Source organism: Pan troglodytes, chromosome 10 (assembly GCF_028858775.2).
Source record: "Pan troglodytes isolate AG18354 chromosome 10, NHGRI_mPanTro3-v2.0_pri, whole genome shotgun sequence".
In the NCBI taxonomy this organism is placed as follows: Eukaryota; Metazoa; Chordata; class Mammalia; order Primates; family Hominidae; genus Pan; species Pan troglodytes.
Genome location: NC_072408.2, coordinates 86076978 through 86104346, shown reverse-complemented (window position 1 = coordinate 86104346; position 27369 = coordinate 86076978). Strand labels below are relative to the sequence as shown.

The 27369-nt window shown below is 34.7% G+C and overlaps 1 protein-coding gene and 1 pseudogene across 7 annotated transcripts in view; both read right to left on the bottom strand.

Annotated features, from left to right (window-relative positions):
- Positions 1-27369, bottom strand: part of SYT1 (synaptotagmin 1) — a 588739-nt gene that overhangs the window by 143259 nt on the left and 418111 nt on the right. For 5 of the 7 annotated variants that reach the window (XM_016923901.3, XM_016923902.3, XM_054664526.2 and 2 more), the window contains 4 exons: positions 22577-22761; positions 16417-16539; positions 12426-12593; positions 9114-9281 (listed from right to left, as the gene is read on the bottom strand). In XM_016923901.3, coding sequence (XP_016779390.1) covers positions 9114-9281; positions 12426-12593; positions 16417-16539; positions 22577-22761 — 644 coding nt within the window. The remainder of the gene's footprint in view (positions 1-9113; positions 9282-12425; positions 12594-16416; positions 16540-22576; positions 22762-27369) is intronic. The other 2 variants (XM_016923903.3, XM_009425895.4) reach the window with 1 other exon arrangement.
- Positions 46-1016, bottom strand: LOC107967588 (RE1-silencing transcription factor-like; annotated as a pseudogene).

Genomic DNA, 27369 nt, shown 5'->3' with positions numbered 1-27369 from the left:
CTTTCTTTCTTTCTTTCTTTCTTCCTTTCTTTCTTTCTCTCTTTCTCTCTTTCTTTCTTTCTTTCTTCTTTTCCTTCTTTTCTTTCTTTTCCTTTCTTTCTTTTTCTCTTTCTTTCTTTCTTTCTTCTTTCTTTCTTTTGACGGAGTTTCGCTCTTGTTGTATAGGCTGCAGTGCAATGGCATGATCTCGGCTCACCGCATGCAAGCTCCGCCTCCTGGGTTCAAGCGATTCTTTGGCTTCAGCCTCCCGAGTAGCTGGGATTACAGGCATGCGCCACAACACCGGGCTAATTTTGTATTTTTAATGGAGACAGGGTTTCTCCATGTTGGTCAGGCTGGTCTCGAACTCCTGACCTCAGGTGATTCTCCCGTCTCGGCCTCCCAAAGTGCTGGGATTACAGGCGTGAGCCACCGCGTCCTGCCTCTCCGCACTTCCACAAAACATTTCTTGGCACTGTGCACTCTGATGTGATGCACAAACCGTTCTTCAGATTCTGCTTCATATTGGCATGACTTACAGCAAAAGGATTTGGTCTTCGAGTTCTTGCCTCTGTCCTCTGTTCCAGGTGTTTCAGGAGGAAGATCTTTATTTGAGCTGTAAATCTCTGGAGCAGCTGATGCTTCAAATGCAGGCTGAAGTTCTACAACGCTGAGTTCCAAACGTCTCAGCCCATGAGGTTCACCTTTTATTTCAGCACTCTTCAAGGCCTTCTCCTTCTTCACTATCTGAAAAGCTGTCATCCCCAACAGGCATCAATTTTGCCATCTGTCTTTCTTCACCGACCAGGTAATCACAGCAGCTGCCATTTACTTTCCCACTGAAGGCCGCATTTGCCAGCAAGACAGGATGAGGTGAGGCCAGTTCAGCTTTAGAGAGATCATGCAAGTCATACATGCCGTTAGGCAAGGCCATTCCAATGTTGCCATTGCCGGTAAACAGCCCTTCTCCTCCAGAAGACTGCCCCATCTGGGTGGCCATGACTGTAATTGCAAAGGCTTCGTTCGGGCTCCTCCTGCCGCCCCCCACGCCCCCCCCACGCCCCCGCACCCCCACCCCGAGCCCTTCCGACCATCCCCGGGCTCGCCCAACGCCCAGGGCCAGGAGCCCCGGAAGTCTGCAAATTTCATTCCCCTGTGACTCCTGGGAGGATTCCAGCCTCAGCCCCGCCAGCTCGGAAGGTCAGGTGGCCGAATGTGGGGGTCTATCTTATTCACCACTGTATTCCCTGAAGTTAGCACAATACCTGGCTTATAAAAGAGGTTTAATATATGATGAAATCAATGAAAGAATGAATAAATAAAATTAATTTACAGTATTTAAAAGTTCTTGTTCATAATTGGCAAGAATTTAATCATGTTTAAAGCAAGTAAGTTTGTGTGTCTGTGTATGCTTCCTCTCTCGCGCATTCTTTAATTATTTAAGCTCTTGTTTTTCAGCGAGTCCTCATTCTCCTCCCTTATTCTGTAGTACAACTAGTACAAGTCAATCACTGACATTTCATCTAATTGCAGAGTAACAGATTGTAATGGATTAAAGATTTTACAGCACAAACATTTGGCCTGCTCAAAGGTAGGTAGGAGTAAGACAGAAGGTAAAAACATCTAATTTTAAGATTCACAGACAAGATAAAAAATATTGCTCCCAAGCATATGATGAACTCAAGAGAAAAGATTACATTTGAAAAGGTTTAAATCTGTGGAAGACAGAACAAAACATTCTCCTGTGTTGCTCACATTGCTTCCCACTCAAAACCCTTTTCATTATTTCAGTAATATGAAAAACCAGATGTAAACAAGGCTGCTCTTGTCTACATCATTATTCTCATTCTCCTTTTGTTTTATATTTGTTCCCATTTCAACTCCCACTCCTCACTTTCTGCTCTGCCAGCTTATATACATGAAATCCAGGCTCCCAAATCCACTTTGCTCTGCTTTATTTAAAATTCAGCTGAAAACTCTCGGTCCTTTTATTCTTTGGATAAAAAGAAAACCTAATACTTACATTGATTTCTATTAAAACAATTATATTTTCTTGGTACTATGTGTATCAGAATTTATATCTCCTAATGAGAATTTTCCCCATAGCAAACCATTTGAGAGACCATGTAATGATGTTAATGCTCAAAGCATTTAGGACAGAATCAGAATATAAAACTCACAAGAACATCCATCTCATCGCTTTCCCACAGTAATTACAACTGTTTTACCCAATTCGATCATCAACTAATAGCCTATACTTGACCCTACATAGTTATGGCCATTTCAATGAGATTTACCTTTTCAAGGCAAAGACAAATCATTATTGAGAACAGATAATGTATTATACACTGAGAAAGATACTTGGAGAGAGGGACTGGAATTCAAAAATATTTTAGGATACCACAGTGCAACTGGAATGACTGGGTATCTTTTAAAGATGACTCTCTCAAAGGTGATAGAACATTAGAATGCATATTTGTTAAATTCTAATTTGTTCAACCAATCTACTTGAAAATATTTATTTAAGCACTTTGGATGTTGCAGTCACAGTGCAATGTGCTGGGCCTAAGTAGATAAACAAAACAGACAATATCCTTGCACTCTCTTAGTGGCAATATGGCAGTGTAGAGAGAAAATGGGTTTGGGAGCCAGACAGACCTGAAAAGACCAAGAGAGACTCTTTAAAGAAAATGGTGTGGGCCAGGTGCAGTGGCTCACGCGTGTAATCCCAGCACTTTGGGAGGCCGAGGTGGGTGGGTCACTTGAGGTCATGAGTTCGAGACCAGGCTGGCCAACATGGTGAAACCTCATTTCTACTAAAAATACAAAAAATAGCTGGGCATGGTGGCAGGCACCTCTAATCCCAGCTACTTGGGCGGCTGAGGCAGGAGAATCGCTTGAACCTGGGAGGCGGGGGGTTGCAGTGAGCTGAGATCACACCACTGCACTCTAGCCTGGGCGATAGAGTGAGACTCAATCTCAAAAAATGGCAAGTGTAGGCTTTTAGACCTGTGTTTGAATTGTAGTTATGGCATTGCCCGTGTAAACTTGGACACATTACTTAAACTTTCCTGGGTCTCAGTTCCCTTCCTTCCCTGTTTTGTAAAACAGATTTGGTAATGCCAATTTTGAAGAATGTTATGAGATTTTTTTTTTTGTCAGCATATAGTAGACTCTCAGTAAATGATAGCTATTATTTGTGTTTATAGGATAGGTAGAGAAGTTAATATAAGCTTTAATGAAGATGAACTTTGGAAGCTAGAGAGCCAGGCTGTGAGACCAGACCTTTGGGTGGTTATCACTGTGACAAGGAAGGCAGGTGCAGTAGGCTAAAGTATGACAACAGGAGGGAGAACAATGGAAGGTAGCCAAAGTGCATTTTGAAAATGTCCAGGATCTCTCCTTGCTTTCATTCTTGCTTCAAATTAGAGTCTAATTTATATTACTTTTCTAGGGAATTTAAAATAAAAAATATTGGATTTTTGTTTAGAAACTCTAAAGTGAGAATTTGGATTTCTTCTACCTCTGCCTGAAAAGTCTTTTTAACCAGAAAGGCAAGCAAATTACAGTCCTACATACTAGAGAGATATTTCAAGTTACTTGCTTTTTCCTATTATGTTCTTGGAAACCACATCACGAAGTGGATAACATTTATTATACATAAGAATACAATTATAATTGGTGACAGAAATTCTAACCAAAGACTCAAACTCAAATAAACCACAGCTATGACCCAAGATACTGTAAAAAATAAAACACATCTATACTTCTGTAGCAGTTTAAAGGGAAATCAATATGTTCCAAGTCCCATGATATGGACGCATAGATACTAGATACACTAATATATATTATAGTTTTAATATACTATAAAATAATTCAATACTACTAAACTATATCTACTATATTATAAAATTGATTAACAACAAATATTCTAGGCATGATAAACTTAGATTCTATTCCTACTCTTTGAGTTCTCCCTAGAACTAATTCTTTCCCATTTTCCTCTGGATCAATTTCCATGATGTAGGCAGAGACTTACACCATAGCTTTCAGTCTTACATTTAAATAAAAATTAAATTAAGGTAATCTATGAGCTCCATGTGCATTATGGAAACAGGATGAAAAAGAGGGTTACTAAGAGGGAGAAACTAAATAAGCCTTTAACAAACAAACAAAAGTTGTTGAGACAAAATCTATTATCATTTTCAAAACCAAAAACAAGAACAATAACAAGGTTGATTTTGCTAAGAATCTGTACTGCCTCTATCTTTAAAGAAACATACCAAAAAAACCCAGAAAGGCACTAAACTATCTTCAGCATTCAGAGCTAGGACATTTTGCTGATTAGCTTTCAGAATACTTTAACCTTCATTTGTAAAATATGAACACAATGACTATTAATACGGACTTTAAAAAGGGCGTTTGGACACATTTCTTACAATACAATAAACATCTGCATTCATTCATTCAAAAATAGTTTTTCACGCCTATTGTGTTCTTGCCTCTGTGATTACACTTGGTGAGGAACCATAGACATGGTTGCTGCCTGGATGGAGTTTCAGTCCAGTGAGGAAGATAGACAACGAACAAGTAAAGAAAAACAAGTATAATTCCTGAAATGCTATGGATGCAAATTAATGTTTTTGTTGCATTTCTCAAATGTGATAGGTTGTGAATGAATGACCAGGAAGGTTCTTATTGGCATCCATGTTTAAAATTCCAACAATTAACCTTTTATAAGGATTTCCAATCAGGGCATTGATCGTTGGGTGGAGATTCTTGGAGAGCATAGTTGCCGTCTGATTGCTAAATGTACTTAGAAACAGCATCACTTCTTTCATGATCCTTGGGCATAAAAGATGCCATAAGGAATAATGACTTTAACTCATTCCAAGGAAGTACTAAGGAATTGACCATTGGAAGTTAAAAAACTGTTGCCATTTGACTGAATATGTATTCTTCACATGCTTTTCTGTGAAGTAAATCTTTTTCTAATTAGGCTTAAAAATGTGAAATTTTCTTGCAAAATTGATTTTCCATTAAAGCATTAAAGTAGTTTCTCTTCCCTTCTGCTTGGATACTAATTAAATTATGTTCCAACTTGTTTTAATTCTGCAATCAATTTTTTTTCCATTTGCACTAGATTACAGAATCTCATTTAAAAATCACTCTTTACCAAATTTTACACAAAGCAGAGGTGATAGACTTATTCTCTAATGGAAACAAAACAATAAAACAGTACTGCTCAAGTCATGAGAGCTTGCAGCATATCAGGGCGGAATGTTAAAAAAAAAAGGCTTAGTTTTTTTTTTCTGGTGCTATCTATTCCTTATGCTGTTTTTAGAGATAACAAATATCAGTAGAAGGCATGGAGATAAAAATAAACTTTATAAATAGGAACAAAATGTTAAAATAAAAAGAGTTTAAATACTTTGATGATATACCTGATCCTGGGGTGCAGAACTGAGACAATTTTAAAACTGCACATAAGTGAAATTTATAAGAAGGGAAAAATGGAGTCATAGCTGTTGCTTGTAATGTTTCAAATAATTAAGTCAAAATATTAAATAGATTATTCTAAAAAGATAAAGATTGGTTTCAGGTTTGACTTGTTTATACAATAAATACTTATTTTTTGAAAGATTAAAGAGAAGAAAATCTCAAAGATTCAGCTTGGGGCTATACATATTGGTAGCCTTTTGCACACTGAAGAATTAAATACTGATTACCAAGGATGATTTTGAAGCCATATACTGAGAAATAAAAAAATTAAGAAACAACAGTTTTATATATAACCATCTCTAGGAACTCAGAGGATACATATTTCTGTTTTAAAGAAACAAAAACAAGAGAAATGTTGACCTGTCTCCAAGGTCAAATTCCACCTTCATCTATTAGAAGGTGGGGAAGTGGAGGAAGAAAGTAGTCGACCATGCATCACTGAAAAAACAAACTGGCAAGTGAACGGAAACCAGTGAGGTGGCTTTGATTGTGTAAATTTGCGGAACACGATCAAGCCAAATGGAAACCTCACCAGTGATGTTTCCACCTGGGGATAGAATCGAATAGTGGGAACAATGTGCTTTTGTTGTGGCTCTTCCTGGTACAGCTTATCTCTTCCACATCACTTCCTTTTAAACATGGGCCTAGTCACTTCCAAATGAGGCTCTTACACTATCCATGTTCCTTCCCATTTCTTTCTAAATTGCTTGCACATTATTTGGTCACTAAAATAGTACATAATCCTTTAAGTTACACAATTACTTCATCATCTTATGACTTATAGTTGTCAACTTTCTGGCAATAAAACCTTACTCCATTTAATTAACATCACAGAGTTGGCTGTCAGTGGGTCTGATTTAACCTCTTTAAATCCAAGTCTCTGGCAGAACAGCTTACTATGATTAGCAGTACTTGTTCTAGATTCCAAAGCTGTTCCTTGAACTCCTTTTTCTCACTTTCTTTGATATCTTTCATCTCATTATGACATTAAAAATAATGCTTAACACTGCTAGATGAAAGCAAAACTAAAATCATGAACAAAATTGCTCATGTAAAGTGAAAAAACAATTTCTTTAAAATCATAAAACTAAAGTCAATCTAAGACTTCAATTTATTCACACAATTATAATTTTCTACAATTAATGGACAGTGGCATGAAAAGTTAGAGCAGACATCACTGAGAATATGTAATTCTTCAGATATAAAATGTAAGTGGAATCTTACTTCCTTTATAATGAAAAAGTTTCTAACTGGGTCTAGTCATCCAGAGATACTTTGTAAGCTAGACATCTGTCTTATACAGTTTTTTATAACCTATACCTTGATAAAGAGAAATAGTCTAACTGAAAACCAAAAATTTCTATTCCTGAGTAGAAATCAAAGAGGAAAGTCTCTAGAGTTTTACGAGTGTAATGATAAAATTAATATTTCCCATTAATAACTCCTACAGATACTCAGTAAGTGCAATGGTGAGAAAAAGGATGGCGAAGTACATAAAAATAGAGGGAAGAGACACAACAAATGAGGAGGTGAACACACAAAATGGGGAAAGAGAACACACACACAAAATTAACCAAGAAAAAGGTATGAGAGACCTCTCACTTAGTGAACATTTACCATATGCCAGACTCTATGCTGGGTACTTCACGTTCTATTCTATTTCATCGGTAAGTAAGATAAGGGGTAAATCATGTTAAGCCACTTTCTAGGTTAAAATTCTGAATGGGCAGTTTACCTAACCCCCTAGATTCTAGAGTGAAACCCGTCAGCCTGGTGTTAAGTTTCAAACTCTGCTCGTACTCAAAGATTTCTGAAAGAGGAAACTTGCTCAATGGTCCACATTCCCTTAGCTCAGAAAAAAACACTGCACAATTTCTCAGAAACCCACTGGGTGTGATCTTGGATGTCATTACCACCTGATAATTATCCAGGTGAAAGTAACAAGTGTGAGCCATGCACCCTGCACAGGTGGGCATTGTGAAGTACCAGTGGTTCATGTTCTCATATTCAACCAACAAGCCAACCAAACACCAGTCAATTAATAAAACCAATCAGTTAATAAACATTTCTTATGGTCCTACTTTATCACCCAAAAAATTTACACAAAGTCAAACACTTCAACAAAAAAGTCAATGAAACATCCCACTACTTTGTTAAATAATTATAAACATTGTAATTGAATGATTGAATTTTTTTTTCATGAAGATGTCTGTAACATTACTATTAGTTCACTTATAGGAAAGAACTATCCATAAAATCATATAATTTTAAAACTCGGTATTTTTCCTGGGTATTCTTGAATATCCACAGTAGGGCTAAATCTGTCTCAATGTCTAAGAAAGGTTAGTCAACATTCTTAGATATTGAGACAGTAAATATATATATATATATAAAATAAGTATACATGAATATTATATACAAAAATACTTAAGCTCTGCTCTCTTTTTTGGAAAGTATAAGTATACATACTTTTTTCCAAAAAAAAAAAGCAGAGTTTAACTTTTTTTGACTCATTTTGTAAAATCAAATAGCAAACAGCAATTTTAGAGTGAAAAGTTCAATTTCAGCATGGGAATTAATAGGCCTGTTCTAAAACCTCATTTCATCATATAGGGGGTATAAAGTTCATAGCCTCAGATTCGTCACAGAAAACCTTAGGCTGAGAGGATTCCCAGGTGATGGACTTGATTGAGTTTCTCTGAAGGCCTGACCTTCTCTCTGATCTCCCTGGTGACCCCAAGAGGCCAGGGAATCCTAGGGACCTGGAGATCCTAAATGACTGAGCTGTCAGCAATCTGTTGGGTAATTACAGCCTTACATCAGGAACTAAAGAGTGATTGCGAAAGGAGTTGTTTTAGGAATTTGGAGAAGCTAAGGGTTGTTTGCTTTTCTAGTATTGGTCTACTGAAATGTTTGCAGAGAAAAATGCTGGTGCTAGGCAGGCATCGCATAATCAGATACAATTGATTATTATGAAGCTTAAATGCACTAAACATATTGAACTTCCCTTTTCAAGTCATGGAAAAATACTGGGCTAAACTATTAAAACTGGGAATAAACAATGTGAGGAGTAGCATAAAAATGTGAGTCATTTAAAAAATGGATTTAATATCAGGCTTTGTGAATTATATTTGATGTTTGACCAATCATGCTCTCGTATCTTTAGGAGAAACAATGAACTGTCTGTGATATGCAGAAACAATCAAGGAAAAAGTACCATTTTATTTCTGTGTAATAGCTACATAACCTATGCAGAAAACACAAAATGATTGTGGAAAAATATGAGAAATAAAATAATTTTTCGTTGTCATTTTAAAGCAGTAGTTTATGAGTGTGTGTGGCCTTTTGTAAGCTTTTAGAAAGAGTTCCTGTGGGCATGTGTGTTTGTTTGTGTCCAGGGTTGCTGTTTCTAGATCCAGTACACAAATGTCTCTCTCTTCTTTCAGATAACACCCAGAAGACCTGTACACTTTTTAACGAGGTGGTGCAGTGCCCTTGACCCTATTTTACCAGCTGTCAACAACTAGAGGCCCACATCCCCCTTTGTAAAGAGTATTTCTCAATAAGTTATTATATGAGCAGCAACTGGCGAGTACAGCTTGTGATGTTAGAAATGCTAGTAATTCCCTTACCTCTTCCTTCTCAGCACTTTGCAGGTCACGCCATTCCTCAGTTACATGGCCAAAATCCACTGTGTTCATAGGGACTTTAAATTCTCCAATGATGTCATGCTTAGAGAAACGATCAAAATCATATACAGCCATCACTAGGGTTTTGCCACCCAATTCCGAGTATGGTACCTAAATTAAAAGACATGAGGATAAAATATCCAGTCACAAAAATGCTTAAAACATGTTACTTGTTCATGGTGCTTAATTTAATATTTACATTGCATAAACAGAACAGGGAGATAATTTGTTTTTGGTTATTTTTTAAATTGAGACTTTTGACAAACTGCTTGAGGCTAAAATTACTTGAGAGAAAATGGGAAATTTTAGTGATTTATTGCTTTATCTCAAAGTTCTAGAAGCTGTTAGCATTATTAATAATGGATCCTGCTGTTAGTTATACTATAAAGCCTTAAGATTAATAAAACAATAAACAAGCCAATTGCATTTGACTATAAGTAAGTTTTTCTTGTAGAATATTTTGTTGTTATTGTTGTTTTAAGTTGTATTGTCAGGGTGTAACTTACTGAGGGGCAAATAACTTATTTCAAATGCTCCATTAACTCTTTCAAGGCATTTAAATGCCACAGTTCAATGGAGCAATGATTTATTAAAGGCTATGCTAGGAGTCTGAAAGGATTGAAATGATATTCACAAGTGCCTCACCTACTCCCTAAAATAATTTGCTGATTGACAAGAACTGACTAGGAAATTGATGTTTTGAATATAACAGGTGCATTATAATATGGGTTTTGAAGTTCATTCTTGGGTATGACATGCCTTAGGATGAGTGGTGGCAAAAGGCCAAGAACTGATGAATTCTCCAGCTGTTCAAATATATCTGGGACAGATGCTATGGGTTGGGATGTTTATTAGTGACATTTTTAATATTCAGTGAAAGCAGTGCAATCCAAGTAAGCTACACTTCAGTAACTGGGTAGAAATACCTAATTAAGAAATTGTTTAGACTTGTCTTAAAGGTTTGATCAATTTTCATACACTTCCTATTATTTTATCAGTGTAAATGGTTGTCTTATGCTTCAGCAAACATTTCTCAATTAACTCTGTATATTAAGGAGGGAAGAAAAGGAAGAATATTGGGCCATCTACATACAAGAAATTTTAGTTTTCCAAAGAGTTTTTCTTTTCTGTCATTTATTTACCATCTGTTTGGAACCTGATTATTTTATTAAAATGATATGATTAAAAAGTAAGCATCATCCTTTTTCCATTTTAGAAGGAATGGAAAATAAACCCTTCCAAAGAGCTGACTCTCAAAGAAAGAAACAAAATTTTTTAGAGTAAGGATAAACCCTTGAAAATTTTATTGTATATCTAAAATCTCTCTAGACTTTCTAGTGATTGTACTCAAAGAGCAACAGTCAAAAACCTGGACTTGGGGTCAGACAGACCTTGTACCAGATTTGGACTTTCCAACTAAAGGGCCTGGGACACGTGATTAAACATAAGTTTATTCATCTATTAAATTGTGATAATACTGTAATAATGGCTGCTTCATGGGGCTATTTTAGGGATGAATGAATATATGTAAAACACCTAGCACAGAAGAAGCACTTAAAAATATTTATTGTTTGAATGATTAGTAGCTCCTTCAGATAACTGTTTTGGGGGAAAAGAAGATGAATTAATTTGGGGCATGTTGAGTTCCTGTTAAGTGATTTAAATCCATTGTAAAGCCAGGCTTCCTTAAAGTCTTTTATACTTCCATTCCTGTATCATATTGCCTCTTGGCATTTCAAGATGAGTAATCTACAATGTCTAACCAGTTCTCTAGAAAAATTGAAGTATTTTTAAATATAGCAGAATATATTATACTTTGGATTTATGTATAGTTTGATCAACCTTTCTGAAATAAAATGAAACTTGATAAAAATGTATAGAGAATTCAAAAATTTCAATAATTATACTTGGTTTTATAGAAATTACTAATAAAATTATTAGCATTTTTTAAAGAAATAATAATGTAGGTAATGCAATACAAAACAAAGCCCCAATACATTAGCTCATATAATTTAAGAATTTCCTTACTAAGTTTTGGTCAGAAACTGCTGACCTAAGTTAAGGTTAATAAATAGATGAATAAAACAACTGTGATTACTATTACAATATTTTTAAAATTTTATTTCCATTTTACGTTTTGTGGTATGTTGACTATAGTGATTAAGCTTCATGAGCAGATACTCTTCATGAACTGAGTATTTCCAGAATGTCTTTACTGCTACTTTAAATTCACTGCTTAGGTACAGAAAAACCAGATTTTAAATAAGATTACTGACAATACATGAGGGACCTTTGTCTTGAAAACTCAGAAATTTTAGAGTAAATAGAAAGACACTTCCCCTTTACATAATTGAAAACAAGGTTTGAGAAAATGACTCATGCCCTCATTTTCAATTTATTTCATCCCAGAATGTTTGCCAACACAAGGCACATGCTAAGCCTGGCTGATGGACGTGGTGATTTTGAATTAGCCTGCTGGCATATTCACAGATATTTCATTTTTCAGAAACATATTGTTCTAAGTAATGCATTAAAAAGTTTTTTCGCATGTTAAAGATATCCACCAAAAGAATTGTTTTTATGAATGATTTCAAGCCAAGATCCACGAAGATCCTGGAGACCTGCAGGACATGTTTTCCTGATGAGATATTATATGGCTGGAATCTCTCTGTTGTTTGTCAACTGAGGTGCCTCAACAAGATGAAGAACATCAGGGCAGAACCTAGAGTAAAGGAAAAAGGCTAGAAATGCAATAAAAAATATGTTCATATTCCTTTTATTGATTAGTTAAGAAGAATGACTTTGAAGTGCTCAAATTGCCCTCTACACACACAATTTTGTTACAAGAGTCATGTCTATTTGTACCATTTAAGCATTGGGACATAGCTTACTTAATCCTGGGATTGTAACAGATGTACTTATTTTCACAAACTTTGAAATTCAGAAAAATAATGATTTCATTCCTTTGGCTTTATTTCAGGGAGGGATCTCACTTTTTAGATGTGACTATGACATCCTAGTCATGTTCTAGTCCATTCCATTCTGAAATGACTGAACCGAATCCTACTCTGAACACGCTGAAAGGCAATATCAAATGTTGACTGTAGTGAAGATAAGAATTTTGCATATTCTGACTGGAATTATTGTGAGTGCCTGAACAAGCATTCATGTGCATGTCTATGTATGTGTCAGGATGAGATCAGTCTTTTAAGTAAAACAACAAAGGAAAGGTTATAAATAAATGTTAACAAATACCTTGAAAGTAAATTGCTCATTGAAGACAGGATTAAGGGTTTTTCGGTGGACTTTTGTCTCAAATTTCTTCTTCTTATCAGGTAGCAGAAACACTTTCACGTAAGGATCAGATGTGCCCCCCATGTCCAAGGCGGGCAGTTCGGCAGCCTGAATGATCCCTACCAGCAGCTGAAATAAATGACAGAATACAGCATACATAAATATCAGTGGACATTTTGGAAAAGATCGATTTGTTCACAACGCTGCATATTGGGATTTCTCCCTCTTCCTATTTATTTTTAATAAAACTCTGACTCTCTTATGAATCTGAACACAGAAGGCAAATGAACTGAGCTATGTAGACTTCAGAAACCCAATTATGACTGATGCAGGCTCTGGGAAGCCTGGTTTTAAGCACAAAAGAGGCTTTTAAAAGGTTGCTGATTGCAGTTAAATATGGAGTTCATTTTTGCAAAAGAGTTGTAATCAAATAACTTTCCAGTTGCTAAAAGCTCTTGTGCATTGTTTTTCTTCCAGAGCATGATTTGTAAGTGAAAATGCATTGTTAAGCAATCACAAGTTTGTAATTACAAAGTGGGAAACTTTTATTCTTTATCAAAGCCTCAGGCTAGCTGAGTAGAAATTTCTTAGAAATTGGGTAGCATTTTGAGATAAAAAATAAGATCTTCTAGTTTCTATTATATTTGACCTTCACTGGTGTGCTGACTACATTTATTTTAACTTACAGTAGAATGATTATTATCTATGAGATTCTGTGTTTAAATATAGGACATGGAGTAAAAGAAATGTAATTTCAGCTTCATAGAAAGGAAGGGAGATTAGAGGTGAGGTTTTTTAATGGTGAGTAACTGTGTTTTTTATTTTTTCCAAACACCACAGAACTATTACATTTCTTTAAGTCTGTTTTCTTACTGATGCATTCTTAAGCCTCATTATGAATATTAAGGTATTATGGTATGGTTAATATTTTTGCAAAGAAAAAAAGAGGTGTGAGTAGACTATCATAGATACTCTGCCATTAGAGATTTTGTGTCAACAGACTGATTTAGATCCATATAGGTAACAAAGCAGACTCTTACTGTTATTCAAGGTATATGCTATTTTGTAAATGCAGTAACACCATAGGTTTTTACATCTCAGCCTGAAAATCTGAGTTCATGCCTTTTTAGCTAGTAGAGTAAAAAAGCAATTCCCCCTCTTAAAAAAAATGCATAACCATTTTAATTGTGACCTACCGTGTACTTAAGTGCATTTTGGCTAGGTGGCTCAATTTTTAACATGGCCCAATAACCTGAATGATTATGTTGTTTCTATTTTAATGCTTCAATATCTTTTTTTTTTGTGGAATCATGATACAACAGTGGCAATAAGAGTGCTAGATTGTAGGTAAACAAAACACAGACAGATGGTCAAAAAACAGCTAAAATAGGCATCGGATTATAAAGACATGATTAGTAAAGCAAACTGTCTCTTTGTTTGCTAAGTAGGTATTTGGTATTTACCTTTATGTAGTAATGCGAATAAGTAAGATTCTATTTCCTCATCCTCACTTTTTAAAACCAATTTTCTTTTGAGCAGAAAAAATGCTAGAGAGATGGCTTAAACTCTTTAGAAACTAGATGATTTATAATTTAGAGTTTTTGGATATTTTGTTAATAAAGAATGAGGTTACTTTTTACAACCTTGTTCTGACTTCTGCCTAAGAGATAAATATCACATTTCTCTGTACCATGAAAGCGTCTTAATTAGAATATTTTAGGGTTGTCTTTTAGTTTTGGTAAACATATATTTGATCCAAACTTTATGAAGTTTTTCAGACTTTAACTTCCTGCCTCTTAGGAATCACTTTATAAATCAAATTAGCTGAGAACATTTGGGAAAAATCAATGCATAATATTTTAAAAATTCATCAGTTTCTCAGAATGAAATAACTTTTTAGATTTGATGTTTGCTGAAAAGGGAACAGTAAATGTACTCTCACTATATTTTAGTAAAAAAATTCTCAGTATTATTGTTTTCTTAAAAATACTACTTTATAAAATGATACTTATAGTATTAATAATTAAAGCTAACTTGAAAGCTTCAAAATTATGACTAATCAGAATGAGACACCACTAGCTTTCCACTGGAAAATATGAATGGTCAATATGATGAAAAAAATACTGGATGCATATAGAAAGCCAGATTAAATTTTTGGAAAATATGTTATATATTAAGACCAATATAAGTTGTCCTTGATCTTTCCTAGAATATATAAATAAGAGGTTTTGCTCCTAACCAAATCCTGATGCTCAAATTTTCATAGAAGTGATAGAAATGACCACAAATGTCAGATGTAATTAACTAAAAATGGTATAACTACAAACCTGAACCTGTAAACCAATAATGTAGTTTTCTAGAATGTATTATGTAATAACTAGCCAGGGCTATAATGAAGCTGATCAAAAAATTATTTTTAATATGACAGTATATTTGTACATCCTTCATGAGGAACCCTCTGGAAACTTTAGAAAGTGAAGACATTATTTGAACTGTCAGTTCCTAAATAAAGCACAGAATTTCTGCAACTGCTTAGAGCTCTCACAGCATTACTGACTTTGGATGTTAGTCATCAAAGATGAGCATTAGTGTTTCATTTATTTATTGTTCATTTCCCATCAAACTGGAAATCATTAGCACATGCTGCATTACTAGTAACTGTATTTATTTTACATTCATCAGTTCTTTACCCAAAAAGATGAGAGAAGCAAAATGAACTGGAGAGTTTTAAAACTTTCCTACTTGGAGAAGGGCTATGTCTTACAGATTTTTTTATTTTATTTTATTTTATTTTATTTTTTGAGATGGAGTCTCGCTCTGTCGCCCAGGCTGGAGTGCAGTGGCATGATCTCGGCTCACTGCAAGCTCTGCCTCCCGGGTTCACACCATTCTCCTGCCTCAGCCTCCTGAGTAGCTGGGACTACAGGCGCCCGCCACCACGCCCAGCTAATTTTTTTTTTTTTTTTTGTATTTTTAGTAGAGACAGGGTTTCACCGTGTTAGCCAGGATGGTCTTGATCTCCTGACCTCGTGATACGCCTGCCTTGGCCTCCCAAAGTGCTGGGATTACAGGCCTGAGCCACTGCACCCTGCCTGTCTTACAGATTTTTAAAAACCTGGTCTCTAACTTAGCCTGTTCCCCTAATTCTTATCCAGCTTTCACATTTCTTTAACAATTCAGAAGGTAAGGAACATTTTCATCAACGTTGTGGATCCTGGAATGTCTTCGAATGAAAAGCGATTTTTAACAGTTTTCTTTCAGCAATCTCTATTTTATTGACAGGCAGTCAATAAAAGGTAGCCAATATTATCATTCATCTAGGTGACATTTCATGACTTCTTGAGAAATTGAAGCAAAAATGCCTGTTTTGTTACCTTCTAGAAGTAAGTCTCTGGTTTTCTCACTCTTTTAGAATTGCTATCTCATTAGCACTAGGAGTTTCACCTAGTATCATATAAGGCCATCCTGCTTTTAAATTTAATGGACAAGAATTAATTTTTCATCTTTGATCCCTTATCAAATCATTATATTATTTTTCAAAAATTTGGCTAGAATAGTGGCCCAACTCAGAGGCCCCTAGCCCTGTCTAGTTCTAAATCTGTAAAGTCCAAGGAAGGTTGCTGCAGCTCAGGCTGAGGAAGCTGAGAAGGTGAGACTGTGGCTAGAAGCTCTCAGAAGCAGACCGACTGCTTCAAGTTAATTTGTATTCTGTCTGCCTGCTGAAAGTGCCACAAGTAGATGTAATCGGTTGAATACTGTGAATTCTAATTACCAGAAGTTAAATTAGCAAGTAGGGGACTGCCTGTTCTTAGAAATTATTTCATCCATAGCTTTGATAATTGCATTTTCCCCTCGCAGCAAACAAAATATTTTAAGAGGTATCTTGCTGCAATTTCTACTTGGTAATTTCAGAAAATGTAATGGAATTAGAAGACATTTCTCCACTTCAGACCTGGTTATTTTGGAAATCATAATCCAGTGAATACTGAAGTTTTCCCAGTTTCTCCTCTTCTTTGGGTTCTTCTTTTTCTTCTCCATCTGTCAATCCAGTTTCAGCATCATCATCCTTGAGGGCCTATGTATAGAGAAAGGATCACATGTGAATTTCAGAGTTTTCATCAAAACTCAAATTGAACTGGGCCTGTAGTTACACTTCCAAGCTGTTCGAAGCAAGCACTAAGATGCTGGAAATCTGTTTGTCTGACACACATTCACATTTGCTGCTTACATATTTTTTAAATTCCTTTTGTGCACGGAATTTCTTTCCCCAATCAGCAAGCAAAATGGAAGCGATGGAAGAAGCCCCTCAGAATATTGCAAGCAAAAAATGTAACATTGTTGCAAAGAAAGTGTCAACTTGGTGTTGTATTTGGCTCTGATAAAACTGCTGCTTTCAGAGGAAAGATAAACATGCTACTAACCAGGCCAAGTTTCACATTCATGTAGTTTAAAGAGATGCTCAGCATCATATAAAATATCATCGCTACATGCAGTGGAATAATTAATATAAAATGCATGGCCTTTTGTTGCCTTATTTCCTATGAAAAAGATAGTTCAGTAATGATCCTCAGAAAATTTAAATTCCCTGTGTTTCACATATACATTTATCATGGTATGAAAAAGAGGAAAAAAACATGCCACCAGCAAATCCGTGTTTAGAGAAAAGTTCACCCCACTTCCAATTTCAGTTTACCACTTTATTTTCATAACAGCTCCACCAAAAGCTAGGCTGAATTAAATTGATTAAGAGTCTGTTTGATATCAAAAGATAAAAAGAGTTAAGTTTGCAGTTCTGTCAAAAACAAATTGGCATAAGAATTCGTTTTGTATTTAAGAACAAAATCAATTGTATTGAACTCTCAAAACTCAGTCTGACCAATTGAATACTCTTTATAACCTAAAACTTAAGTGTACTATAAATGGAAATATTAGAAAGCTCACTAACTCATAAGTTTCATTCAAATGCTCTTCTTTTTAAAAAATCAAAATATATAATGTGTTTTTCTAACATGCAAACATTTTGCTAAAAATAGCAAAGGTTATAAGTACATGAAGTTTTGTTTCTAGGGATGTGTAATTCTTACTGCTTTAAGTAATTAGAATAATTAATTAGAAATCTATACACAGTCATTATTCAAAATTAAAAAAATACAAAATTACATTTTCCTGAGGTTGAAAAGATTACAAACTTTTATATTAACCATTTGTATTTTTTCTTCTGGGGACTGCCTGTACATATCCTTTGCTAATTTGTCTATGTGTTGTTTGCCTTTTTCTTATTGATTTGCAAAGGCTCTTTGTATTTTAATGATTTCAACTTCATTGTTGTGTTATATATCACAATTATTGTCTCCTGGTTTTAGGTTATAGCATTTTCATTGCTAATTTTATATATGTGTATGCATACATTTATTACTGTAGAATCTCACAGAAATCAAAATGGATATGCCAGTGGTGGACTGTTTTATATCTCTGATAAAGTAAAGGAATCTTAACTCTTCTTAGCTCTCAAATTAAATCTAAGAATTCTCATAGAACTCAAATGCAAGAAGTATAACCAGGCTGTAGATAGGCATCAGTCATCAGACCGCAGTTCCTCCACTCTGCTACTCCCACATCCAAGACTACATGGTCTTTTTTCTTTGCTGTGTTCAGCATTCTCAGGAAGGAGATTCTCTGTTCAATCCACCCACTTACTCAGGGACCTTCAGTGGTGCTTCAAAATGGCACCTTCAGTCCTTGAAATTACAAGATTTTCTAATTTGGCTTCACCCAGTTAACTCCAACTTGATTCTAAAAAACTGAGACTCAGCTGTATCACAGTTTAATAGAACTCATTCAGGTGGGAAGGTCATATAAACAGAATTGAGCTGTTGTCAGTGATGCCTCCCCTTTGTTTGCTGGGAATTTCTTAGGAGCCTTCAGTGAGTTTTGAAAATTGAAAATTGCCATCATGATATACATCGGTGTAGAAACATTATCAAATTTGGTTAGCTACAAACCACTTAATTTGGAAAGTTTAATCTATGCTTCGTTGTTTCTTTGAATGTTAAAATGTTGACTTACTAATAGCTAAAGGCAGGAAACAACATGAAAATATTTTAAAATTTATTTTAATTGTTTAATTTTTGAACAAGGGGCTTGGTCACTAAAGGTAACGTGATAGTAAAGTGACAAAAAAAAAAAAAAAAAACTACTGAGTTTAATTAGAGAACTTCAGGCAGTGGAATCCCTTTGACCTTTCAAAACCCTACCTGTGTATAAGTCTTTAACACTGTCTTAGGTGTGCTCAGGAAATTGCAGCTTAGGTAATTTGCCTTCCTATAAGATTTTGGTTTTTAAAAAATAATAACAAACTATTTAACATCTATTTCTGTTTGATAAATCTGCACGTTGCTCTATTATTATAATGAAAAATTCATTGATTAAAATACCTTTTCAAAAGTCTCTTTCAGAACTGAATTTATGTATCATGTTTCAGCCCAATGCAATTTGAAATAGCTGATATATTAAATCTCCTTCTCCCTAAGTGGTTTTTACCTGAATAGAAGGCAGGACCATCCTTGCAATTATTCTGCATGAAATAGGGCTAAATTTTTGATAATTTCTCAGTGCTACTGTTCATCACTGAAGTGATTAAGTCTATTCCTGTCCCAAAGGCTGAGCTTAAGCACGACATTTTCTGTACCATCATATTAAATTCAGACCTATTAAATCAGTAGCTATTATAATATCTCAAGAGCACTATTTTCCTCTTCATAGAACAAAATTCGGAAGAAAAAGCTTGTAAACCTAGCAGTACTGAGGTTTGATAAATTGCAGTAGAAAAAGCTGGGTTGGGAACATCAGACGTTATTTTAAATTTCAAAGATTAAGTGCGCATGCTTATGGTTTGCTTTGACATTCAACAGGTGCTTTGTTTGCAACCATCAAAAGGAGCATTTGTTCATTCTCAGTTACATTGTTCAGATTTGGATTTAATAAGGCGCACTAGAAAAGTAGCACAAGGGACTGAATTTCTTTTTGTGTCCATCAACTTAAAACTTGAGCTTTCTAATACTGTTATATTTAATCTGTTGGCGTGTTTAAAATGAGAACACCTTATTTTTAAAAAAATCAATTTAGTTCAGCCTCTTGATGTGTGTCAGAATGATATACCCTCAGCTGTGGAGCCCCAGGTGCCAGGCCACTAAATGTATCTGAGCGTTGACTAGGGATGTCTAAGTAGCAGAGGAAACCTACCGCAAGGGACAGTCCAGAACAGTCATGAGACACAACACAGATAAGGACATAGAAGGAAGAAATAAAAATTAAAATATCCACACACATTAGTGAAAACCGTGGAGAAATGACCTTTCCAGACCTATGACTTTACATGTGAATATTTTCCCTCTGTCTGGTTAGTGTTCTCCAATTTTAACACATACAAAAGAACACATAAATATATATCTTATGCAACATAAATGTCTATACTTTTTGTAGTCATTGCAGAATATTTAAAAAAATCTTCCTTGGTTGCAAAACCTTACTATAGAGACATGTAGCCATGAATATTGAAATTTGAATTTCTGTGAATTTGATATGAATTAAAATGGTAAAAATGTATTGATTGTCCTAGAGCCTTTATATCTTGTATATAGAGCCTATATATAGATATTTCTTAAGATTAAGAAATTATATCTAAAATGCCTCTCACATTTGTCTTGCTTTTAAACGAGAAGGGCATAAGCCATCTTTATTTTCTTCCCCATGTTCACTTCAACATTCTGCTGAAGATATTTTGAAAATATAATTATTTAATAATATTTTTAATTTGTATTCATGCTGTTTTGAATTTTGGGTGATCTGGTGATCATCATGTGATGAAACATCCTCTTAAAATCTGCACATTCTATTTTGCTTTTTTAGCCTTCCTCTTCATAAAATGATGGAACCCATGATTAGCTACTTTTGTCTGCTTCAAAAAGTAGCATAAGCTATGGTTATATAAACGTTTATCACTGGAGTGTATATTCATCTGTCCAAATTGTACCTTATTCTGTGAATTTAATTGTTCATAACTTAGAAAAATTGAGACCTAGCTAATGTCCTATGTAGACAAAGTGCTCTACCTAAAATAACTGAAAACATCTTTTTGAGTGGTTGAAATTCTAAATAATTTGCAATAACAGATTAGTATAAACTATCACTGACTTCTTAATATTTCTTTGTTTGAATCATTTTCTCTGTCTCTCCCCATCCAAAAAATAGATCATCAATGAAAAATTAACCCCCATTAATTCTCTATATTTGAGATCTTGGTCATTTATCCAGGTCATAACAGGGGTAATAAACACCACCACTATGCTGCAAATTATAATTTTACATCATACAGAACAAATCCCACAAATATTATAGATTTATTGTCCTAGGAAGAAATGCTATCGTTATCACTTAACATTATTCAGTAATTTTAATTAGTTCTAGAACACAGGGAAACCACATTCAAATTTTATGATAATTATGAAAAAGATAGTGGTCTATTGTCAAATTATTGTTTTCACAATATTGATAAAATTAACATACATATTATTCAGTCCATGTCCATCTAGGAGGTTATTTCCACACTTAATCTCCCAATAAGTTGTTAAAAGAAATCTTTATCAAGTCCTGCTTGCTATGAAAAGTGTGGAAATAAAGTAAGACATGCCTGGAAATTTTAGTTTCTACTTAAATTAACTGAAGAGAAAAATCTTTATTAGACACCTGTAGTTGAACGTTTATGCATTGGCTTTTGTGACTGTGATTAGAAATTGCCAGAAAAATCAAACCCTTGCTACTCCGAGCTCAGGCCAAAACTCTCTGAGTATGAGTACAGGCATTTCATCCATTCCATAGCTCCAAAACAGAACAAAAATGCAGGGAGTAAAACATGAGCCTTTGTGAAATTATTATCAATAGATACTATAGTGTCTTTGAGGAAAAAGAGTTTAAAACTGAAGCTGGGAAGGGGAGTTAATGTCCCTGAATGTGTAATGAACTAGGAAACAACGCAAATGTACTTAAAATGCCTGTTGTAACACCTGATTAAATTGTTCTTCAGGAGATTCAGGTTTAAGAGTTTGATTAATAGTAATTAATAGTATAAGAGAAATTTATAAAACTGCTTATATATTTTGCTATTTGGGAATAAATAAAACTTTTGTATTTGATGGAAAACATTGATAATTGAAAATGTTAATTCTATTAAAAATCTGTACATTTACATTTTAATTTTAAAATATGAATTAAATATTCTTTAGAGATATTCAACATGGATATTATTTCAAAAATGAAGAGGCATTTAATAATTATCATTAATAATAGTAAACATTATCTTGAACCAAGTTGTCCAATTAATTTAGCCAAAAACAGATAGCAACATAAAGAACATCCAAATAGCTTTTTTGGGCTTGGAAAGATAACCCAGCCAGATGGATTTTATAACCAGTGTTATAGTTGTAATTGTCCTTATTAAATTGAAATGAGAATTTTGTCTTATAAGAAATAAGAAAGAAAACTTTTTCATAAGGCAAAAATTCTATCCTGTCGTGTTCTTTAGAACTGGCTCATATTTCTCTCCCGTCTCCCATGTAACTCATTATTCTTGAGAACTAATTTTTCAGCTGGATGGACATGTAGGAAAAGCAGCTTTCATCAAGTTTGATGAACAGCTGTGAAACTCAGTTATTTAACAGTGACCGTGAACAGTAGAAATTAGAAAGATCCCCTGCCCAAATGCAAAACACTCAGGCACTTTTTATCTGATTTTTCTAACTCTAAACACAATGAAGACTGGTTAAACAGATGTAATCAAAATATTCAGGCTTCATTCTCATATGCCAAACCCATCAAGATGGGCCTGATGATCATGGATGCCCTTTTCTGTTCTATATGCTCAGGACATTGGAAAACCCTGCCAAATGCCTCCATTATGCTTTGGGATCTTGAACAATGACCGAAAGGTTTGCAAAGCATCTCAAAAACGATATGGGTCCAAAAGTTGTTTATTTCTATAATTATATGGCATAAAATAATACATTTGTTTATCTTTTTTAAACAAAATAAGAAGAAATGTAGAAAGAATACATTACCTGATCTTTCATCGTCTTCCCTAAGTCTTTTACATCTTTCATGTTAATGGCATTCTTCCCTCCTTTTTCCTTTCCCTTCTTCTTGTTTTTCTTTTTGAACAAACATTTCTTACAGATACAAAAGCAGCAGGTCAGGACTAAAAGGACTGCGACTATGGCTATTGCAATTAAGGCCCATGGTGGCACTGAAAGAAACACACAGAGAGCACTAGTCATACAACACTTAGATGTGGAAAACCTTTTAACTCATGGGCTATAAAGATATTCATTTTTTTCATTTGCATTTTTGAGCACCTGTTATGCTGCAGGTACACCATTCCTCAGTACTTTATCCATGTTGTTGTCTCCCTTGAGTGTATTGTTTCCTTTCTTTCCCACTTTGCCCTTCCAGATATGTCAAATGTCATCTCCTCCCTATTACTTTTCTTGACTCTCCAAGCTAGATTTCTAGGAACACATCTCTTCACTCATTCAGAGCCAAGCTTTGGAGTTCAGCCATTGAGTTTAAATCCTGGCTTCACCATTTACTAGCTGTGTGATCTTGGGCAAGTCATCTAACCTCTCTCTGCCTCACTTTCCTCATCTCTAAAGTGGAAATAAATTGGTAGGTACCCCATAGATCTTTCTGAGTATTAAATAATAAGATGCAGTGCCTGGCACATGGCAAAAGCTTAATAAATGGCAGCTGCTATTACTCATCTATAAAATACTAGGTGTTGTATTCTTATGTTCTGGCATGGTATGGGGCAGATATTAGTCGTATATATAGAACAACAAATGTCAAATCATAACAATAGTGAAGGTTAATTAAAAGTACTTGGTGATTTGAAAATCAATCATGGGGGAAATGTATGCACTGAAGTTCTCCAGATGTGGGTGATGCTCATGTATTCGGTGGCTCTTAACCCAGGTTTAGATTTTGGCTTTGGCCACTTAGAGGCTGTGTGACTCTACTCAGATTGCTTCACTGTTCTGAGTTTCTGTTTCCTCCTCTATACAGTGAAGATTACAGTGGTACCCATTTCATCTGGCTTAAAGATGAAAGGGATTAATATGTTAAAAAGCTTTTAATGCATCTGGAACATAGCAAGAGCTCAATTAATGTTAGCTATCAATTCTTTTTTTTTTTTTTGAGATGGAATCTTGCTCTCTTGCCAGGCTGGAGTGTAGTGGCACGATCTCGGCTCACTGCAAACTCTGCCTCCTGGGTTCAAGCAATTCCCCTGCCTCAGCGTCCCGAGTAGCTGGGACTTCAGGCACACGCCACCATGCCCAGCTAATTTTTATATATATTTTTAGTAGATACGGGGTTTCACCATGTTGGCCAGGATGGTCTCGATCTCCTGACCTTATGATCCACCTGCCTCGGCCTTGCAAAGTGCTGGGATTACAGGCGTGAACCACCGCACCTGGCCAAAGTTAGCTATCATTTCTTTATAGTCAAGGCATTGTGGGTAAGGCAGAGAGCTCAGGACATATGAAAAAACATAAACTACTCACACAAGTAAATACGTAAAAAGCAAGATAAATACACAGAGGGGAGTTTAGTGAAAATGCAAAGGGAATGAGAGGAGGACGGATGATTTTTAGATAAGAGGAGAGGCTTAGGTTTACAGGCTGTTTAAAATAATAGAACATATATACATAAATATACTCAAATAAACATTGGGTTTTCTATTACAGTTGTCTCTCTGCTAAAAGTTAATATATTTTCTTATTTGGTATGCCTTACACCATGTGCTTATAAAAAATAAGGTGACATGGAAACATTTATGATTTCAGTTAGATTGGAAGGGAAGTATTCATAATACAAATCACAGCTATTGAGATTAATCAGAAGTAATTAGATTTGTCTGTTGTAATAAAAAAAAAGATACTGGGCACTGAAATGATAAGAAAAAGCCAAATAAACATTACTAGAACCAATGATTGCTGAACACCAGTCAGGAGTACTTTGATAAAGTAAAAACACTTAAAAATTAACCTCTCTTCAAAATTGAGAAAATCTACTCTCTTTGCTTTTCCTCTGCATTTAGTATCATTGTGCAGAATACTTACTATGCATAATATTCTGGCTTATGACTGGATACTAGATGTTAACCTAAGGACATAAAACTACAACTTTTGAAATTGTGTTTTCTACCGAAGAAATACTTATGTGACAGTTACAGATAAACCCCCACCTAAAGAAGTTTTCTTCCAGTTCTCTAAACTTATTAAACAAGGTAAAGATTAAAAAAGTAAATTATTTTATGTAACCAATGATATCATTCATAATACTTCATTTAAAAGCATCTATCTCCGTTGATTTAGTTAAAATCCTGTCATGCATGAACAAGAGAGTGTATGTATTCATTGCGGGAAAGACAGCATTCATAATGACCCTTCATTTTGAACCTCATAAATTATTCTCCCAGTTGGACTTGTGTGGTGATAGTCGCTCAGAGAGCTACATAAAAGTCTCTTAAATTGTACAAGACAAGACAAAGATGATTTGACAAGTTCACAAAAAGAAAATAGTGAAAGCAAAGAAACATCATTTAATCAAAGGGAGTTAAAGACCTAGGAACATGAGATTACAGAAGAAATTTGAAATAATGCAACTTGAAAGTAATTTATAACCACTGAAAAACTTTTATTTTATGACTTTTATTTCTTAAAGCACTGCTGTCTTTTAGATTTGCCTTCAGTTGATCTTCTGAATAACTTTAAGTTGGAATATGCTGTATTAAATGTAATGAAATTAACAGAATTTTCTTCACAATGTATTGGCACCTTTAGATAGACAAAATAAAAAATGCTTAACGTTATCATTTTGTATAGCTATAGGATAGCTTCACTCATTAGTCATATATCATGTAAAGAAACAGCCATTTTTAGTAAATAGAGTTACTTGGATGCTCATGTTAAAATTTTATTTAATTGTGTAGAGTAACCAAATATTTAAAATTTGGCAAGTTTACAAAGAAACAACACCCACAGTATTATTCATCTGCAGTATTTGTAGAAACATGTTTCAATATTGGTCAGCAAATCTTGTGGAATATATTTTGGATCAGGCTAAAAGTTTATTGAAGACCTACCTACCTGTTATGGCCCAGCAGTTTGGCTACAGTTATAGATACATTATCTTATTTATTCTTTGCAGCAGTTTTGTTCAGTATCACTGCAGTTTTACAGAGGAAAAACTATAGGTTGAATAGTTTGAGAAATTCAAATTTATCTTTAGGTCGTTAGGTTAAAAATGTGAATATTAAAAATGTATACAGAGAAAAAATTTGTATCTAGCTTTAAAGTCTCTTTAATAGAACATATTAAATTAAATAATTCAGTGAAGCAAATAACAGCATAAAATGCAGTGATTTTTTAAATACAAAATAAGAGTTTCAGTCAAAAATAGTCTCATCAAAATACTGCTACAGGCAGAAAACTATCAGTTTATTGTTATTGCTACCCAACTACCATTACATGAAAGTTTATAATAACAATTTTAACATTCAACTTAAAGGCCTTTCAGCAGAAAATAATTGACTAGTATAAAAACTCTATTAAAAATTTTATTTTCATTTTCTAGTTAATGAATCAATCTCACATATATTATCTGACCCAAAGGTAAATTGATACATAATAATTAAGTACAAGGCAAATTAATTTAAAACTGCTTCTGATGTTTTAATTTATACCTTGTGGTAGACATGATAATGGCCCCTCCAAGATGACCACATCCTATTTTCTGGAAGCTGTGAATACCTTACCCTGCCTGGTAAGAGGGACTTTGCAAGTGTGATTAGATAAAGGATCTTGAGATGGGGAAATTATCCTGAATTATCTGAGTGTAGACTCAATGCAATTACCAGAGTTTTTATAAGTGAAAGAGGCAGGCAGAAATGTCAGAGTCCAAGAGAGAGAGGGAGATTTGAAGAGTCTCTGTTGCTGGTTTTGTAGATAAAGAAAGGGACCATGAGCCAAGGAATGCAGGTGCCTCTTGAAGCTGGAAAAGGCAGGGAAATGGATTCTCCCCTACACCTTCAAGAGAGAATTGGCCCTGCTGACACCTTGATTTCAGCTCAGTGAAACCAATTTCAGATTTCTGACCTCCAGAATGGGAAAATAATAAATATGTGTGGCTTTTATGACAGTAAACTTGGAATAATTCATTATAGCAACAATAGGAACTCAAGTGATACAAAGAAGACCTCAAGAGATTTGTAACATATGCTGTATATAGGTAACTATACATTAGTAATATTCATGTGGGCTAGTCATGTATTTTCTGCTGTCTTTTCTTCCTTATTTATTTATTTATTTTAGTAGCTCTAGGGGTTTGGTTAAATGGATGAATTGTATAGTGGTAACGTCTGGGCTTTTAGTGTACCCATCACCTGAATGGTGTACATTGTATCCAATAGGTAATATTTAATCTCTCATCCCCTTCCCACTTTTGAGTCTCCAGTGTTCATTATACCATTCTATATGCCCATGCATACCCATAGCTTAGCTTTCACTTATAAGTGAGAATATGCAGTTTTTGGTTTTCTGTTTCTGAGTTACTTCACTTAGGATAATAGCCTCCAATTCTAACCAAGTTGCTGCAAAAGACATTATTTTGTTCTTTTATTATAACTGAGTAGTATTCCATGATCTATCTATCTATATCTATCTATATCTCTATATCCGTATCTGACATTTTCTTTATCCACTCATCCATTGATGAGCACTTAGGTTGATTCCATACCTCTGCGTTTGTGAATTGTGCTGCAATAAACATATAAGTGCAGGTGTCTTTTTGAGAT